General features: G+C 40.6%; 1 protein-coding gene across 1 annotated transcript in view; it reads right to left on the bottom strand.

Annotated features, from left to right (window-relative positions):
• Positions 1 to 325: 325 nt before the first annotated feature.
• Positions 326 to 19,464, bottom strand: part of LOC138974422 (multiple epidermal growth factor-like domains protein 10) — a 51,204-nt gene continuing 32,065 nt past the window's right edge. The window contains exons 7-15 of the mRNA XM_070347136.1: positions 17,164 to 17,304; positions 16,718 to 16,864; positions 13,607 to 13,747; positions 12,754 to 12,888; positions 8,042 to 8,146; positions 3,604 to 3,732; positions 2,180 to 2,320; positions 1,734 to 1,880; positions 326 to 498 (exon numbers count right to left, since the gene is read on the bottom strand). Of these exons, the coding sequence (XP_070203237.1) occupies positions 326 to 498; positions 1,734 to 1,880; positions 2,180 to 2,320; positions 3,604 to 3,732; positions 8,042 to 8,146; positions 12,754 to 12,888; positions 13,607 to 13,747; positions 16,718 to 16,864; positions 17,164 to 17,304 (1,259 nt within the window). The remainder of the gene's footprint in view (positions 499 to 1,733; positions 1,881 to 2,179; positions 2,321 to 3,603; positions 3,733 to 8,041; positions 8,147 to 12,753; positions 12,889 to 13,606; positions 13,748 to 16,717; positions 16,865 to 17,163; positions 17,305 to 19,464) is intronic.

Here is a 19,464-nt window from a genome sequence, read left to right as displayed (position 1 = left end):
AATTGGAAATCCAAAGCATCATTATAATCATCCTCATCTCATTAATCATCCACACATATAAATTGTCCTTGCTCTTGTGGCCCTTCATGCCCGGAGCTCTCATGGTGACCTTGGTCTCAGTGTTCCTGTTCCTTCCTTCCCTGAATAGTAGTTATGCTGTCAGTCTTTAACGTGTGACGTTCTGAGGGGTCGACGGAGGGACGTGGTGGCGGTCTGCTCTCTGGAGGGGACGCTCACTCAGTCTGGCTCCGCGACTTAAAGTCAATGTCGTTTGTAGGGGGCATAGTAGGTAGTGGGCTGCGTCCGTTAGCTCGGGACAGACCCACTACTGAACACCGTCGAAGTGACTCAGCAGAAGCGCCTGTAATATCGACAAGCCTGGCAGCGGAACGAAATTCAGAGGTGGTTGGAGCAGCGAGTGCAGGGACGGGGCGGTGTGGGAGCAAAACGGGACAGGGGAACAAGTGTAAAGACTGGTCTGTGTTGTCAATGACTTTGCTACAGTGTGAGAACAATTTAAATAGTGTAAACAATCTCACGCCCATAACGCTGTGACACGAAACTCATTTGGTCGTGTTCTGCCAATACTATAATGTTTTCCTTCCCAATTTCAATGCTGAAAATGACTGGTCTGTGTTGTCAATGATTTTCTGCAAGAATGCGATCTCTCTATTTGTCGCAAAGACCGTGTGACAAAAACGTTCTGAGCGGAAGAACAATCTGCTGAGTGTAATTACGTTTCAGAAGATAGTTTTTTAAAACAGTTGATCACTCAGACACACACAGGAACACTACAACGTTATTATTCAGGCCTCATTTGCTTTCCTTTGTCATGTATGACAGTACTGGCCTTGGATGAAGGAAGTGACGTGTCGCTTTGCAACAAATTGGTCGCCATTTTCCGCCGTGTTTTGTGAATAAAACGTGTCAACTAACCACATACACAAAACAATGCTGTTGGTTCATTTGTGTTTCCTTATTGTTTATGTCATGCTTAGCAGTTTAGTATGCTTTGTTGTCTTCTCAATTCAATGGATGACTATAAAATAAGCATTTAAATGCGAAGGTGTTAAAACATGACCAATGATCTAAGCCGTTCACATGAGTGTGCGTGCGGGCGCGCGCGTGTGTGTGTGAGTGTGTGTGTGTGTGTGTGTGTGTGTGTGTGTGTGTGTATGTGTGTGTGTGTGTGTGTGTGTGTGTGTGTGTGTGTATGTGTGTGTGTGTGTGTGATTGCAAGGGTGTGTTTGTCCGTCTGTTATGTGCGTATGCGTGTGTTTTGTGTGTATGAGTTTTGTGTGAGTCAATGTGTGTGTGTGTGTGTGTGTGTGTGTGTGTGTGTGTACATGATTGTGTGTGTGTGTGTGTATGTGTGTGTGTGTGACGTGGGGTGCGTGTGTGTGTGTGAGTGTGTGAGAGAGAGAGAGAGCGAGAGCGAGAGCGAGAGAGAGAGAGAGAGAGAGAGAGAGAGAGAGAGAGAGAGAGAGAGAGAGAGAGAGAGAGAGAGAGAGAGAGAGAGAGAGAGAGAGAGAGAGAGAGAGAGAGAGAGAGAGAGAGAGAGAGAGAGGATTTGTCCTTCGCTGGGGGTTTGCAGGGCCTTGGTATTGCACTTCTACTGAATGTGTATACTTGTTTAAGGAACCACAGCACAAAAGAGACACAACTGTGAACATTGACATCATGGCTCTCGGGATGTTTGTCAACTTTTGATTGTGCAACTTGGCTTAACGTACCGCAAGAGTTCCCTGGGCTTCCCGCTGTTCCTGCTTTGCACACACACATCTCGGACCCGGCGTCACCCGCACACGTCGTTGTGGCGTCACACGAATCTGTGTCACTCGAGGTGCAACTATGGCCAACAGTTTTTTCTGTAATAGCCTCTGAAAATCCAGTTAAGCATATTCGAAAAAAATTACTGAAGGACTACGGTACAAGCTTTGTGGTTGTGATTTCTATTGAAAACCCAGCATTCAAAACACAATTGTTGACAGACTATGACCAAAGTGCATTATTCACTGACAATTTAGTAAAGCATCCCTAAAAGAATATTAAAAGACAATGACAGAAGTTTTGTGATTCCTGAAAATCAAACAAACCAATGAAAACAGTTTATCGAAAGACTAGAGATGAAGAGTAGCAATCATCATTTTCACTGACAATCAAGCAATTATAGACTCACCGCATGTCCCAGTGTGTATGTTAAGCTTAAAATCAGCATTACACAGACATATGGAGTTCACGCACTGAAGGTTGGAATTAACCACACAAGGTGTTGTGTCTGAGCAGGACCCTCCGTGCAAAGCTGTGGAATCACTTAGCTCTGAAAACAATGACAAGTGTGGTCAGTCCATGGATCCTTGAATCGGTCATTCAGCCAGCCAATCGTTAATTCCCGAATAATCTTTGCTTCAGTCATTGTTTCAAGCAGTCAGTCAGTCATACGCTTACTAATAGTCCTTTGTATAAACACAACCAGCTGATTTGCTACTGTTTTGCTTTATGGCGTAAGTACGGGAGCGTGCGCGTCCTCATTCTTACCACTGTTGAGTTCTGGCATGCGCTCCACCCCCACCCATCCCCTGTTGCTATTTGACATGTGTTTTACCAAATACAAAATGACGATCATGCATTAAACAGATGATTCCCTTGCTAAAGACCCACGCCTCTTAACCCTGCTAAAAATGACTTGTTTTGTGACGTGACAATGTTACATATCCATTCACTTTTGTCGGAAGTAAGCGGATTATTAACCCTATCTTTGAGTTACAAACGATTACAAACGATTCTCATAAATGCTCTTAAGTGGGGAAGTTAACCAAAAAGAAAGAAAGGAGCTATCACGACTTGGATGGATTAAAGATGACTCGCAAGATGCTTTGCACAGGAAGACGTATTTGTAAAGGCACAGCCCTTCTATTAATATAACAACAATAATAATAATAATGATAATAACTGGACATTTGTAAGTGCCTAACATATGGATCTAGGCCCTTTACAAACAAATATATGCAAAATAGAACAATTAAATGTGCAACCTACATAACACAATTAATCATACGGACAAAAATCACCACATGTACTGTTCACAACAAGCATACCAACGTTAAAGGAGAGGAGTACGTGTAGAAATGGAATGGAAAAGACATTAGGCCGGGTCGGTGTAATATTGTGTGAAAAAGAAAGTGTTTAACTGTTGTTTGAAAGAGCTGAGAGAGGTGCAGTGTCTGACAGAGAAGGGAAGAGAGCTCCAGAGTGGTGCATGGTGCAGCACAACAGAAGGTTCTTGCTCCGTGCTGCGTATTAAACCATGTTTCATCCGACCAGGCCTTTATATCGGATAAGACCATTCCTTCACTTGGAAACATATCACCATTCAACACCTTGACTGCTTGCTCAGGCGAATTGGACTTTTTTTTAATGAATTAATTTCTTCAAAAGCTACTCAAACCAGGCGCCGACCAGATCTAAGATGGTGAGTTGAACTGTGTTTACCAAAGGCAGTGTGTCTTTAAGAACGCACCTGCAGTTCTAAGCCGTTCCTCACCAGCCTTCCTTATTAGTTTGGGTGCCGAGACGCTAAGGACAGTCCTTTGTAATACGTACCACATAGACCACTGTCGGCATTTCGGGTGTAGGCCGTGCCACATGTGCACAGGTTGGTTGTGCAATCTGCCCCCGACGTGCAGAGGTTCGCGTAGCCATCTGCTGAGCACCCCTGGCCTGCCTGGATCACTGAAACACCCAGTATTTACTACAAATAAACTGGTAGTTAGCTACCCTTGCGTCATTCGTATGCCTAGCTGTATTGTCGTGAGATCTCCGTGGCAAACATTCCGCTACGCATATAGAGTTGGCCCTTTGCAGACAAAAATCCACAATTCATTGCGTTCGCTGTTTGAAACAATTTTGCTGGAATTTTGCTTCCTTTTAGCGGTCATATTTGAAGGAGTAAATCCAACAATCCATTTCCTTATTACCACAATCAGAAAACAGAATCATTATACATGCAATGTTAATTGCCACGCTTGAAGCGACACGAATCATAACAGCTAAAACTGAATAACTTGTGCATGTCATTGGAACGAACAATCAAATCGGTATCCAAAGCAGTCAGTTATGTTTGCCTGTCTTGTCGTAAAAAAGACGCTATTTAAAGCCGAACAGTTTAGGTATAATTTCTCTGAGAATCCATAAAAGGCGTTTTTTAATCATTTTAAGCAGGTAACGTTACATAAAAAGGCACGGTACATTTCAGTAACTCCTTGGTTTAAACACAATTTTATTCAGAATTTCTTCTCATGAACAGTTCGAAACACACAGCTAGGACACGCACTCAAGCAAAATATCACTTGACCAGAACAATACTAAATTACACACATTTTCGTAATGGTGGACATAACAACAATAAACCAGAAGAACAAATTGAAAGAATGGGGATGGGGAGCTAAATAGGAACAAAACAATCTACAAAAGATAAAAAAAAAAGATAAGGGAGGGGGAGGGGGAAGAAAGTACTAACAACCACAAGGAGAGACAAGGACGAAAGCGCATAGGAAGAGAACATCAAGTCTAAGACATGCAACATGTAAATTCAAGTAAATGTAACAATTGTTTATGGAAGGCAGTAATTCGTTAACATATAAAATACGAGACAAACGATAATAATCATTACTTATACGCTGCTTATGTAATCAAATACGATAACACAGAGAGAGGCAGTGTGGAGGTACACATACGCCTGCCCACACACATATACACTATCAATGCGTGAACACATCCATCAAATCAGTCGACCAGATTTAACAATAAACGATTGGACAGAATCAAATATCAATATGTTATTACGAACAGAATATTGCTCGCTACCTTTTAATAATATTTCCACGCGTCTGAAGTGAACAGGCAACGAATTGATTGTTGTCAGACGAGCATCTGCATACAAAGTGCAGTTTAATAAATAATGTTCGGCTGTTACATTTGGATCACCGCAAACACACTGTGCATTATCGTTTAGATGGCGTTTACACAAGTCTGAATTAAGGTTACTAATATTCAAACGCATTCTGCAGTGTTGAACTTCTGTCTGTCGTTTTCCAAAATATTAATAAGCTGGTACACTATGATCAGGACTTTGTAAATAATGCTTAAACTCGCTTATTGAATTTGTTGTTTTAATCACATGAGGCAAATTAGTCCATAAAACTGTGGAGAATGGAATGAAGGATGTTCGGAATATGTCTGTCCTATGTGCTGGTACGAATCTTTCGAATGGTCGTCTTCTGTGGTAGGGATTTAGTGAAGAGACTAGTGGTGGCAAGAGGTTAATTAAATATTGTGGACATTTACCATGAAACAAAATTAATTTATGTCGTTTTCGGCGTTCCTTTAAACTACAAAAAACACTTTCTTTGTAAATCTTATCATGGTTTGTTCCCCGCACACCGCCAATTGTAACACGTAATGCTTCAAGGTGTACATTTTCAAGTGTTTTTGATAAGGCTTCGGTACAATTGTCCCATAACACATCAGCGTAATCAAAATGTGGCAGAATAAAAGATGCATACGTTATTTCCAAACTATATCTGCATAACTTATACTTATAATATCTTTAGCAGTTAATCAACAAAGTGGTCTTTTTCACAATATTTCTAATTTGAGCGTCCCATTTACAATCGTTTTGCAAATAAATGCCAAGATGCTTGTGTTCTGGTATGTCTTCCAGAAGATTTCCATTACAAAATAGAGGATCATTTTAGTTTAAATCACGTTTTATTTTCAGGAGTTTAGTTTTGGTTTCATTAAATGTAACTTTCCAACGTGCTGCCCAACTACTAATTTTATCAAGGTCTGAATTAAGAATTTCGGCACGTTGTATCGGGTCATTTAATGCAAGTGACAAGCTAGTATCATCAGCAACCAAGTTGATAACAGACTCAATGTCATTTATAATATCATTTATATAAATCAAAAATAACAAGGGGCCTAACACTGAACCCTGAGGAACGCCTGCTTGTAAACCTTTTAACTCTGACTTGGCACCTTTAACAACAACCGATTGAACACGGTTTGTTAAATAGCTACGAAACCATGACAATAGTCGGCCTCGAACACCAATCGACTCCAGTTTTACCAATAATCCTTTGTGCCAAACTTTATCAAAAGCTTTTGACACATCAACAAATACCGCCTGTGTTGTCAAACCGTTGTGGTAGTTTAAACACAAGTCATTATATATGGAGACAAGTTGACAGATCGTCGAGTCGCCGGGTATAAAACCGGACTGTGTAGGTGTGAGAATGTTGTTGGATTGTAAAAAGTTATATAATTGGCTGTGAATACATCGCTCCAAGACTTTGCCAACACAGCTCAACAAGGAAATCGGACGATAATTATTACAAGCGTCTGCAGGACCTGTCTTGTAAATAGGCGTAACATTAGCTGTTTTCCACATGTTAGGATAAACTCCTTCCCTCAGACTCCTGTTGAAGATATACGTCAGTGGCTCCGAAATAACATCTAATGCTGCTATGAGAAGTCTATTGTGAATCAAATCGGGACCAATGGCTTTTCTTTTATCAAGGTTTCTAATTACATCTTTTACCTCATTAACTGACAAAACAATATCACAAAATTCGCGATCTTACAACGGGACTTGAGGGACTTCATCGTCTGGGTCTTCGACAGTGGACTTTTTTTTATAAAGAAATTATTGAAGGCGTTGGCTTTGTCTTGGCTTAATTCGTAAACTTTGCCGTTGTCACAGATAGGTGGAATTTCATCTTCACATAAACCTTTCTTCTTCATAAATGACTTCACCAGTTTCCACCAGTCTTTGCTACCAAACTGCGTTGGATCAGAAACTTTTAACATCTAATTCGGAATGGAATTCAATAATACGTTCTCTTTCCTTTGTTGTAATAAGGTTACGTGCCTGGCGATAGTTCAACCAGTCTTCCGGCTGCTTGCTTGTTTTGGCTTTCAAGTAAATCTGGTCACGTTGGTCAATTAACATTAGGATTTCAGGTGTTATCCAGGGTGCGTCTTTAGGGCGTATCGTAACTTCTTTTACTGGCATAAACTGTTTTGCTATATCTATAAACATTGCAGAAAAAATATTAACACTTTCATCAAACACCTTCTTCATCAACATTTCTTGTCAGTTAACCTGAGACAATGCTGCACAGAAACCATCAACATTAACTTCTTAACGTATTGCCTTCAAATAGTCCAAACCTTGTGCTTACTTATGTCATTCCATACATATACAATGTATTAAGTCGTTGGAGACATTCGTTGTGCGGTTATGTGACATATGTCAGAAAAAGATTTAAAATTGTATTTTTTTCCGGACTGAACAAAACATTTATTTTTGCATTCTTCAAGAACAATAACGGTAGCGCATCATGCCAACAGTGCATGCACTTTGTTAAACCTCCTGACCCGCAACGAGGTTCGGGTGCTTCGCGCCCTCAACTAAGCGCTTCGCGTCGTCGATCTGTCCCTGAAAGAATGTGTACCCCCCCCCCTTCCCCACACCCCCTTTAAAAATGATGTGATCCGCTCCTGTTTTACACACATCTCGAGAGTCATTGTTCACTAAAAATGATGTGATCCGCCCCTGTTTTACACACATCTCGAGAGTCATTGTTCACTAAAAATGATGTAATCCGCCCCTGTTTTACACACATCTCGAGAGTCATTGTTCACTAAAAATGATGTAATCCGCCCCTGTTTTACACACATCTCGAGAGTCATTGTTCACTAAAAATGATGTGATCCGCCCCTGTTTTACACAGATCTCGAGCCATTGTTCTCTAAAAATGATGTAATCCGCCCCTGTTGTACACAGATCTCGAGCCATTGTTCACTAAAAAGACTATAACGCCAACTGTCTCGATCTGTGTAAAATGTCACATTTAGGTCAACATTACAAATAACATATAATATACGAGTTGGTAGTTATGAAACGAGCAAGGATAGAGTGTCCTTAATCAGAACAAACATCATTGAAAGCATAACTACTTGAATGTTAACGACTCACAGCACACACCAGCCACGGGGTCGCAGGCCAGGAGCAGAGTTGGGTGGACACACGCGTCATTGCCTACGACACAGGACTCGTCGATATCTTTGTAGACCGTTTTCACTTATGTAACATAGAAACAAGCAAAATGCTAAATGGAAATAAATTAAGAGAGACCTCAGCTCTCAAATGTGTGAAGTCACAAATCCTGAGGGAAGAGACAGTATAGTATGTGTCTGATAGCTTGGACTCGTAGTATAGTAGAGAGAGAGAAAAAGAGAGAGAGAGAGAGAGAGAGAGAGAGAGAGAGAGAGAGAGAGAGAGAGAGAGAGAGAGAGAGAGAGAGAGAGAGAAAGAGAGAGAGATAGACAGAGACAGAGACAGAGAGAGAAAGAGAGGGCGAAAGGGAGAGAGAGAGAGGGCGAAAGAGAGAAAGAGAGAGAGACAGAGAGGCAGACAGACAGATAACTCAGAACTCAAAACGTTATTACATAAGGATAAAGGTTTTAGGCTTAGCCTAATCTTCCAACCTGTCCTTGGAACATATACAGAGAATAATTGTAAACAAAAGGAAAGACTGCGCACATACCTCATCAAAGTATTAAACTAATAAAACATCAAAATAATGGTCGAGTATAAACATAACAAATATTGGACTCACAAAGTCATATAAAACAAAACCAGACACAACAAACGTAAATGTTTTTTTTTAAATTTCTTAAAAAAGTACAGCAATGTATTGCCGAACAGGGCCATATACAGGAAGATAAAGTTTCAAGAAGAAGGGGGAGGGGGACGAGGGATTACACATTCAGATTAACTACATATACAATATTTAAAAAATAAACAAACACTTAAGAGCATTGCATACATTATCCGAGTACACAATGGAAACTAAACATTAGGGGCAGTTTATAGTGTGATCAAATGTGTGTGCAACTGCCTTTTAAAGGCCTTTAAGGATGCGGATCGTTTGATTTCTATTGGCAAAGAATTCCACAGAGATGATCCTGAAAAAGCTAAGCTGGATTTATAAAGATCTATACGAGGAATTGGAGGAAGTAAATGTTGAGACCCATACCTCTTCGTAACATGTGTAAAATAGGATTGCACATAACTGGGCACATCACCATGAACTAATTTATACATAAGGCCTAAAAAAAAAATAGGTGTGGTTACGGTAACCCGACCTACCCTATTTTTAGGGGCCGATCCTATAACTTTTTATTACATTTGTCAAAAAAACAAAAAAACAAAAACGAGTGCAAAAAACGCAATGAAAGCGAAAGCGCCCGAGTCGCACACTTATTTCCCTGTCAAGTAAGTTTAATTTGTACACATTAGAAAAAAAAGTAAAAAAAACAAAAAAAGTGATTGCCTACCTACCTACCCTATTTTTTTTTGGCTATGTTACCGTAACCACACCTATTTTTTTTTTTTTTGCCTAAAGACATCCTTATTGTATGCAAGGTGGGTTTTTAGAGGAAGTAAATTAAGGCTGTTTAACTTCATTTCTGTAGACATGTGCAATTCATACAGGATAAGTTTTGCAGCACGACGGTACAAAGAATTGAGTTTCGATAAGTGAACATCATTGCAGCCATCCCACAATATCGAAGCAAAATTAATATGAGGCATTATATGAGCATGAACGAACATTTTTAATGTTTCAGACTTCGCATAATGTTTGAGTTTTGACAACAAATACAAATTCCTTGATAACAGTTTGCAGAGGTTGCTTATGTGTGTTTGCCATTTCATTTCTTCATCGACAGTTACACCAAGTATGCGATGTTCTTTAACTTGCTGTATTTGAGTTGTACCTAAGGACAGTTGTAATTTAAGAGGACTTATCTGATGCTTTTGTCTTGTGGTAATAACAATGCTTTTAGTGTTTTTTTCTGTCTGGGTGCAGTATCATGGCATTTGATGTGCATAATTTCGCAACTTCGTCCAAAGTGTTCTCCAGGGAAGAATTTACTGATTCCAACGAGGTGTTACTGGTATGAATAGACGAATCGTCTGCAAAAAACTTGCATTTGACTTTATCATCCCATACATGTAAAGGCAAATCATTAACGTAAATACAAAAGAGAATAGGTCCTAATACAGACCCTTGAGGGACGCAATGTTTTACTAGTGCAGTAGACGAATTCTGGAATTGTAGAGTGACATATTGTGTCCGGTCAGCAAGATACGATTTAAAGAAGTCACAGACCGAATCGTTTCTCAAATAATAGTGTAATTTTTTCAACAATATGGAATGATCGACTAAGTCAAATGCTTTCTTAAAATCCAAAAACAATGCTCCTGTAACTTCAGACTTGTTTATTGCTGACAGCCAAGCTTCACAGAGAGACGTAAGAGCTGTCTGGCAAGAATGCTTGGACCGAAAACCGGATTGAAACTGATGGAACCAATTTTGTTCTTCCATGTAAGCAAGAAGATGCTTGTGCACATGCCATTCTAATGGTTTTGACAAAACAGGCAGCAAAGAAATGGGTCTAAAATTACTTGGGTCTGAGAGATCTTTACATTTGGGAAGGGGTATGACTTTGGCGCTTTTCAATTTAGACGGAAAAAAGTTCTGCTCAATATACGGTAGAGAAAGCTTCAATAACTTCACGGGTATTTTATCAGGACCCATGGACTTTTTATTCTCCATGTTTTCAATAAGTGTTCCGACCTCATGAACTGCAATCGGAGGAATGATAAACGCTTCATTGTTTATTCTGTTCCGCTGACAGTATTCGTCAAATTTTTGAAAACAGTTATCTGTATCCGGAGAATATGTTTCTGCCACAGAAGCCTTCAATTTATCCGCTAAAGATATAACATGATTATTAAATTCTTCCGCGGATAGTTTTGTTAGATTAGCAGTTGACTTTTTCCTAGATTTATCAAGGATTTCATTTACTGCCCGCCAAATTGTTGCAGTATCTTTCTTATCGGAAATCAATTTATCAAAGTAACCAGTTTTTGATTGTCTCACACGGTTTAACACCTCATTCCTCTGCTGTTTATATTCGTCTATCATCTTATTTTCCTTGAAATAATATCTCAGAGCCATCGCCTCTATAATATCTGATGTTAACCAAGGTGGAAGTCTGGCATGTTTTACTCTATGCTGACGCAGGGGCACGTGCTTATCTATAATTGTGCTTAAAATGCTATACAAATGAATAAAAGAATCATCTGCAAGACTGAAATCATAAACGCTCTGAAATGGAGCTTCACTAAGATCACGAAAAAATGCAGACTCATCAAAATGTCTAAAACTTCTGTATTCTATGGTCGTGTGGCCTTTTGGTCCTGATTTAGGCAAGCGCATAGAGACCGAACAAAAAATAAGCCTATGATCGCTGATACTGGAATTGGACACATACACATTTGAAATAATCTTCTTATTATCAGTATATATGTGATCAATAAGAGTTGCTGTTGTGTCTGTTATTCTTGTTGGGTTCAGAACCAGTTGATGAAGACCTAATAAAGTTGTTGTTGAATTCCATACTGTTTGAGGCTTATTCAGATTAATATTAAAATCTCCAAGCAATACAATATCTTTATTGCGTGATTTGACTTTATCCATCATCTGAATGAAATATTCTGACGAAATCGACGTTTCGGCAGGGTTACAATATATATAACCTATGAGCAGAGGCGAGTAATTATTACATGTGCTGATTGTTCTCTTTGCCTGCGCGCGTATAGTATGTTGGTTATGTTTGGTCAGAGTATGTTTGTTTATGTTTGGTCGTTATCTTGCCTGTGCGTGTATTGTATGTTTGGTCGCTTTCTTTGCCTGTGCATGTATAGTTTGTTGGTTATGTTTGGTCGGTTTCTTTGCCTGTGCGTGTATAGTATGCTTGGTCGATGTATGTATTGTAAAGCGCTAAGAGTAGACATTTTTCTAGAATAGCGCTATAAAAGTTTGCATTATTATTATTATTATTTACAGTTTGTTACTTCAATCCAAATGCACTCAATATTGTCGTCCTCTAAATCAGTTCTTCGTGTTGCAAATTCAGAAATTCCGGGCTAGTAGACACCGCCTAGCAACTCGCCCGGCTGGCCAATGACAATGCTGGTCAAATGCGGCCCTTTTTGATTGTAATATCTGATTTTAAAGCCATATAAACACTGCAGATCAACTGTGTTCTGTACCGGGCCAGCGAAATTTCTGCCACACTAGTGCCTTTCTTAAAGTTACTCACCCGGTTGGATGTGGTTAGTCGAGACTACCTTAATATAGTTTTGGCGATGACTGTTTTTTGTTGTTGTTAATCTGTTATTTGATGCCGACAGTTTGACCAAATATGATCGATCCTCGCATGGTCAAATGTCCAGGAAAATTAAAGCTAAGTTCAGGCAAAAATATAAAATTGTCATGTTCCACAATGTCTATGAGGCTAGACCAGCAGATAATGTGTTTGTGATTATCATTACGTATGGCATAGGGCAGTCGATTGAGATCCATCGCGATATAACCTTCGTGGTTGAAAACGACGTTAAACACCAAATAAAGAAAGAACAGTCGATTGAGTATTTGCTTTCCTTGGTCTTAAATTCTTTTTCATTCTGTTTTTATTTTACAAATGTTATTTATTTATTTATTTATTTATATTTTTAGTTGTACATTTGCTGTTCATGAGACCTGAACAGACAGTTTGACTGATTGTCTGACATATGTAGAGAATGTGTATACTTTATGTAGAGCAAGAACTTACCACAGACACCCGCAGATGCAAAATAATAATCTGCACACACGCATGACTTTGGTGACGTTGACGAGGGGCATTCAGCGTGGGGATCATCGCAGACTGCACCTGTGCAGGCGCCGCCAGGACTCCCTACCCCTGGATCTGTTAAAACAAATCGGATTTGGTTAAAAGCCTTGCCATGTAAACGATTCGGCTCACCATCTCACAGCTGATCAGGCTTATACACAAAATACGACCATCCCTCAATGTGGACACATAGCCACATTAAACATCCTGACTGCTTGCTGAATACTGTTAGATTGTAGGGGGTAACAAGTTCATAAGAAGCCAGAAGAGTCAGTTAAAAAAAAGACAGAGAGAAGCCGCGTTGTTGAGTGTTAGATGTGCAGTGTCCAAGGGGAGGGATGGTCCTATTCCATGTGAAAGCCTGGCCGGGTCTCAGAGGGTGAGTGGAATTGTTGACACAGGAAGCTTTGGACCTATACATAGATATAGTGTCATTTCTGGGCGGATGATGTGGGTTCATTACGTGTGTGTATGTGTGTGTGTGTGTGTGTGTGTGGGTGTGTTTGTGTGTTACTTGATGAGATAATGTGTGTGTGTGTGTGTGTGCGTGTGTGTAGGTCCCCTGTGTGTGTGTGTATGTGTATGTGTGTGTGTGAGTCGGTGTGTTTGTGTGTATGTGTGTGTGTGTGTTACTTGATGAGAGAATGTGTGTGTGTGTGTGTGTGTGTGTGTGTGTGTGTGTGTGTGTGTGTGTGTGTGTGTGTGTGTGTGTGAGTGTGTGTGTATTATTTGGTGAGAGTGAGCGAAAGAGCGTGTGTGTGCGTGCGTGCGTGTGTGTCTTCATTGAACTTACAACATTCTCCCCCGGTGACTCCGTGGTAGTGTGCATCGCACTCGCAGAATCCGTTGGCCGCCGAGCACGTAGCGTGTGCTACACACTCTCCACCTGAACCATCGGTACACGCAGCGCCTACTTTGGTCGGTGTCACTGTCACTGTCAGATTATACAATCACACATAGAATACTATATAGAATAATAGACATTTATTATTTAACTCTTTCAGCCCTGCTATTCGCTGGACATTACTTCCCCTTGTTCCTGCCTATGTTAGTACTAAATATACCCTTCATTCCTGGGTTCTGGGTTCAAATCAGGCCTTGTCCTCACACAGACAACATGCCAAAGAACCTGAAACATGCTAGTGTACTTACAGTTTGATGACCACATTAACCCAGACCAAGTATATCCAAAGCATGTCTATTGTCTCACTCACTTTAAGTCACAGAGTTCTCAGGTAATTTTGTTCTCATAGTCAAGAGGTATCAACTGTAAGCACAAGTTCGTTTCCTGAATGTACAACCCAAAATGTTACTAATCCTGCTTACAAAACACATCTACTTCAAGAGGATGTACTGCACATTATATACACCACCAAATATAATTAATTACACACTGATGACAGATGTCTCTTTGTCATTATCTTTGTCTCAGGTAATTAACCTGTGTAAAACGTGAAGAGTTGAAAACAAATGTGCATTTTCATCTTCTAGCTTATCACCACAGTCACTGTCATTTACTAACACATTTGCAAGCTCTGCTCTCTCCTCCTTTAGTTAACAAAGATCAGCATGGTTATCATACACTTCTTCTGGAAACGTATCACTGTCACTGTGTGTCCATGCCTCTGCCAACGTTACAACTACACAATGACGTCATCAAACGGTCCTATCAATAAAGGGAGAAAACCTTTATGAGAAATTCCCCTACAAAATATCCATATCAAATTTCATAAAGATCCATTTAGTATTTTTATAGATATGATCTCTTGCAACATGTTCCGTTCATAACAGGTTCAATTAGTGTGTGACACGAACAGACATTGAGATCTAGCTCTCAGTCAGGTAGCCTTTTGACAAAACCCAGCTGCATCAGAGCTCGATGTGGCCAAATGATGACGTAGACAGCAATTTGTTCAACTAAACGTTGTTCTGCCACAGTGTGAGAACAAATAGTCTAACAAATCTCATGTTTAAAACCCTGTGATACAAAACTCATTTAGTCATGTTCTGCCGATGCTATAAGGTTTTTCTTTCTTAAAACACACTTTATCATTAAGTAGTAACCCTTCCCAATGTATGTTTTCAATGATTTTGCTGCAGTGTGAGAACAAATAGTCTAAAAAGTATCACGCCCATAACGCTGTGACACGAAACTCATTCGGTCGTGTTCTGTCGATACTATAATGTTTTTCTGTCTTCAAACACACTATAATAGTAGCCCTTCCCAATTGCTATGCTAAAAATGACTGTTCTGTGTTGTCAATGACTTTGCTACAGTGTGTGAACAATTTAAATAGCGTACAAAATCTCACGCCCATAACGCTGTGACACGAAACTAATTTGGTCGTGTTCTGCCAATACTATAATGTTTTCCTTCCCAATTTCAATGCTGAAAATGACTGGTCTGTGTTGTCAATGATTTTCTACAAGAATGCGATCTCTCTCTCTCTCTCTCTGTCGCAAAGAGTGGATTGGATTGGATTGGATTGGATAAGATTTACAGTCCAGTGAGGTTACCCTCATGGAAATTCGGGCTGCTTTCTCCCTTAGGAAAGCGAGCTGCCATACAGTATACGGCGCTACCCATTTTTTTTTTTCCCTGCATGCGTGTATTCATGTTTCCTGACGTGTGACACAAAAGTTCTGAGCAGAAGAACAGTCTGCTGAGTGTAATTACGTTTCAGAAGACAGTTTGTTAAAACAGTTTATCGCTCAGACACACACAGGAACACTACAACGTTATTATTCAGGCCTCATTTGCTTTCCTTTGTCATGTATGAAAGTACTGGACTTGGTTGAAGAAAGTGACCTGTTGCTGTGCAACAAATTGGTCGCAATTTTCCGCCGTGTTTTGTGAATAAAACGTGTCAACTACCCACATACACAAAACAATGCTGTTGGTTCAAAAGCAAAGACTGCGCACATGCTTCATCAAAGTATTAAACTAATAAAACATCAAAATAATGGTCGAGAGAGAGAGAGAGAGAGAGAGAGAGAGAGAGAGAGAGAGACAGACAGAGAGAGAGAGAGAGAGAGAGAGAGAGAGAGAGAAAGAGAAAGAGAAAGAGAGAGAGAGAGAGAGAGAGAGAGAGAGAGAGAGAGAGAGAGAGAGAGAGAGAGAGAGAGAGAGAGAGAGAGATAGAGAGAGAGAGGGTTCGACCAAAGCTAAGTTAAGAATAAATTCCTGTTGTGCAGCGGGTTAAAGTATACCCTCATACCTCGGAGAAATACCTTCACTCCGGTCTGAACGACCTCACGTGACATGTTATATGGTGGAAGAGAATGCTGTCGCTTATTTTCCACCCTCAGTTCGGTAAGACTGAAACGATGCTCAGTCACGGAAAAAACTATCCAAACTTGCAAGCATAGCCGCGGTTGTCCTGTAAGTTCCCGATCCATGTTAAACCCTCATCCTCAGAAGGAAAATAAGCGACAGCATTCTCTTCCACCATATAACATGTCACGTGAGGTCGTTCAGACCGAGTGAAGGTATATCTCCGAGGTATGAGGGTATACTTTAACCCGCTGCACAACAGGAATTTATTCTTAATTTAGCTTCGGTCGAACCGGTGTGCAATGGGTGGAAAGAGGGAGGGAGGGAGGGAGGGAGGGAGGGAGGGAGGGAGGGAGGGAGGGAGGGAGGGAGGGAGAGAGAGAGACAGAGAAAGAGAACGAGAGAGAGAGGGAGAGAAAGAGAGAGAGAGAGAGAGAGAGAGAGAGAGAGAGAGAGAGAGAGAGAGAGAGAGAGAGAGAGAGAAAGAAAAAATGTGTCATTCGCTGGGGGTATGCAGTGCCTTGGCATTGCACTTCTACCACAGCACAAAAGAGGCACAACTGTGAACATTGACATCATGCCTTGCGGGATGTCTGTCAACTTTTGATTGTGCAACTTGGCTTAACGTACCGCAAGAGTTCCCTGGGCTTCCCGTTGTTCCTGCTCTGCACACACACATCTCGGACCCGGCGTCACCCGCACACGTCGTTGTGGCGTCACACGAATTTGTGTCACTCGAGGTGCAACTATGGCCAACAGTTTTTTCTGTAATAGCCTCTGAAAATCCAGTTAAGCATATTCGAAACAAATTATTGAAGGACTATGGTAGAAGCTTTGTGGTTGTGATTTCTATTGAAAACCCAGCATTCAAAACAAAATTGTCGACAGACTATGACCAAAGTGCAATATCCACTGACAATTTAGTAAAGCATCCCTAAAAGAATATTAAAAGACAATGACAGAAGTTTTGTGATTTCTGAAAATCAAACAAACCAATGAAAACAGTTTATCGAAAGACTAGAGATGAAGAGTAGCAATCATCATTTTCACTGAAAATCAAGCAATTATAGACTCACCGCATGTCCCAGTGTGTATGTTAAGGTTAAAATCAGCATTACACAGACAGATGGAGTTCACGCACTGAAGGTTGGAATTAACCACACAAGGTGTTGTGTCTGAGCAGGACCCTCCGTGCAAAGCTGTGGAATCACTTAGCTCTGAAACAATGAAAAGTGTGGTCAGTCCATAGATCCTTGAATCGGTCATTCAGCCAGCCAATCGTTAATTCCCGAATAATCTTTGCTTCAGTCATTGTTTCAAGCAGTCAGTCAGTCAGGCAGGCATACGCTTACTCATAGTCCTTGTATGTGTGTATGTTAAGCTTAAAATCAGCATTACACAGACAGACGAAGTTCACGCACTGACTGTTGGAATTAACCACACAAGGTGTTGTGTCTGAGCAGGACCATCCATGAAAAGCTGTAGAATCAAGCAGTCAGTCAGTCAGGCAGGCATACGCTTACTCATAGTTCTTTGTATAATCACAACTGGCTGATTTGCTACTGTTTTGCTTTATGGCGTAAGTACGGGAGCGTGCGCGTCCTCATTCTTACCACTGTTGAGTTCTGGCATGCGCTCCACCCCCACCCATCTCCTGTTGCTGTTTGACATGTGTTTTACCAAATGCAAAATGACGATCATGCATTAAACTGCTAAAGACCCACGCCTCTTAACCCTGCTAAAAATGACTTGTATTGTGACGTGACAATGTTACATATATCCATGAACTTTTGTCGGAAGTAAACGGATTATTAACCCTATATTTGAGTTACAAACGATTACAAACGATTCTCATACATGCTCTTAAGTGGGGAAGTTAACCAAAAAGGAAGAAAGGAGCTATCACGACATGGATGGATTAAAGATGACTCGCAAAATGCGTTGCACAGGAAGACGTATTTGTAAAGGCACACCCCTTCTATTACTATAATAACAATACTAATAATTGTCAGTAAGTACTGGTGTCACATGACTGATGTGAACCAGTTGATTGGGTAATGGCGATGCGCTTGAATCTGTTAGCGCACTCTTGGAGTGCGCTAACTTTTCCACAGAGCGTATTCTTATGCCCTTTGCCAAAGCGAGACTGTACTCTCATCCTCAGAATTAATTAATGACATGTAGCTTATATTCTTCACTTTACCAAAAAATAACCATACATTTCCTGCAGTTCAACGCAGAAGGTTTTTTCCCTGACAGATCGCAGGCGCCTGTGCCACACCACTGATCTAAAAATAGAAGCGGCTGTATTTCTTCCACAAATGGTCTCTTCTCGTTTTGACTTGCAAAGATTTTTTCTCATATGCCGTGTTAGTGGCATGTAGCTTATTAACCACATTAATGATGAGTTAGTGTAACATTCCCAGCGGCAAACAGAAAACACAAGTATTATTCCAATAACGTATCAGCTAGACCAGCATTTGAAAGCGGCGACTCTGTCATAGTAGACTACACTGAAATACGACTGCATCAGTTCGGTAAATGAATAGTTTCCGAATTATTATTTCAAGGCAACAACAATCGGAATCGAAAACGTGTACGGTTAAGAACGTTCTTACCATGTATAAAACTTATTACCAGCCTGCCTCATGCGTGCAGACGAGCAATTGTTGTTTTTGAAATGAGACTGCAGTGCAGTGCCGTGGTTCGACTGCCCTAGCCGCCTAGCAGACGACATAAACCCCGCAGCAAATTAACATGTTGGGCAAATGTGAACAAACAAACGATGGGGACATAATACGTGTAGGGTCCACATGCACAGCATTCTTACGGTTCATATATATATAGTACCAGTCTCCCCGATGAGTAAAGATACAACACGAGAAACATACCACATTTACTTTGAAAATGTGCTACCCGTGGCCATGGCCGGAGTCAATTCAAGGGGCAACACTCTGCACAGTCAATCTGTCGAAGCTCGATGAAGGTTTCGCCGATCGCAAATAACTAAGAGCACAGTCCTTTCCCCGAGTTTAAATGAGGTCTCTATGAAAGATCATCACTTTTTAGCTTTACACTTTACTCGAATTTACAAACAGAAATTAAAACAAGAGTTTGCGTGTGACGAAAGCACGACACACTTGACACAGCCCACACGTAGATCCGACACAAACCTGACCACACAGTTACGCATATATCCAAATGCGCGTTGCAAAATGTGCGTTTTGAATCTTCTTTTTTCTCTGGCGGTACTGACAATATCGATATTGAAACAATCCCAGTGCACTAAGGGATTTATAGAGCAAATCTCGAAAATAATTATTGAACTCAGCGCTATGCGCTTCGTTCAATAATGAATTTTCTCGATTTGCTCTATA

The sequence above is a fragment of the Littorina saxatilis genome, linkage group LG8 (assembly GCF_037325665.1).
Source record: "Littorina saxatilis isolate snail1 linkage group LG8, US_GU_Lsax_2.0, whole genome shotgun sequence".
Taxonomy (NCBI): Eukaryota; Metazoa; Mollusca; class Gastropoda; order Littorinimorpha; family Littorinidae; genus Littorina; species Littorina saxatilis.
Note: the sequence above shows the minus strand (reverse complement) of the source record. Positions and strands in the feature narration are given on the sequence as shown.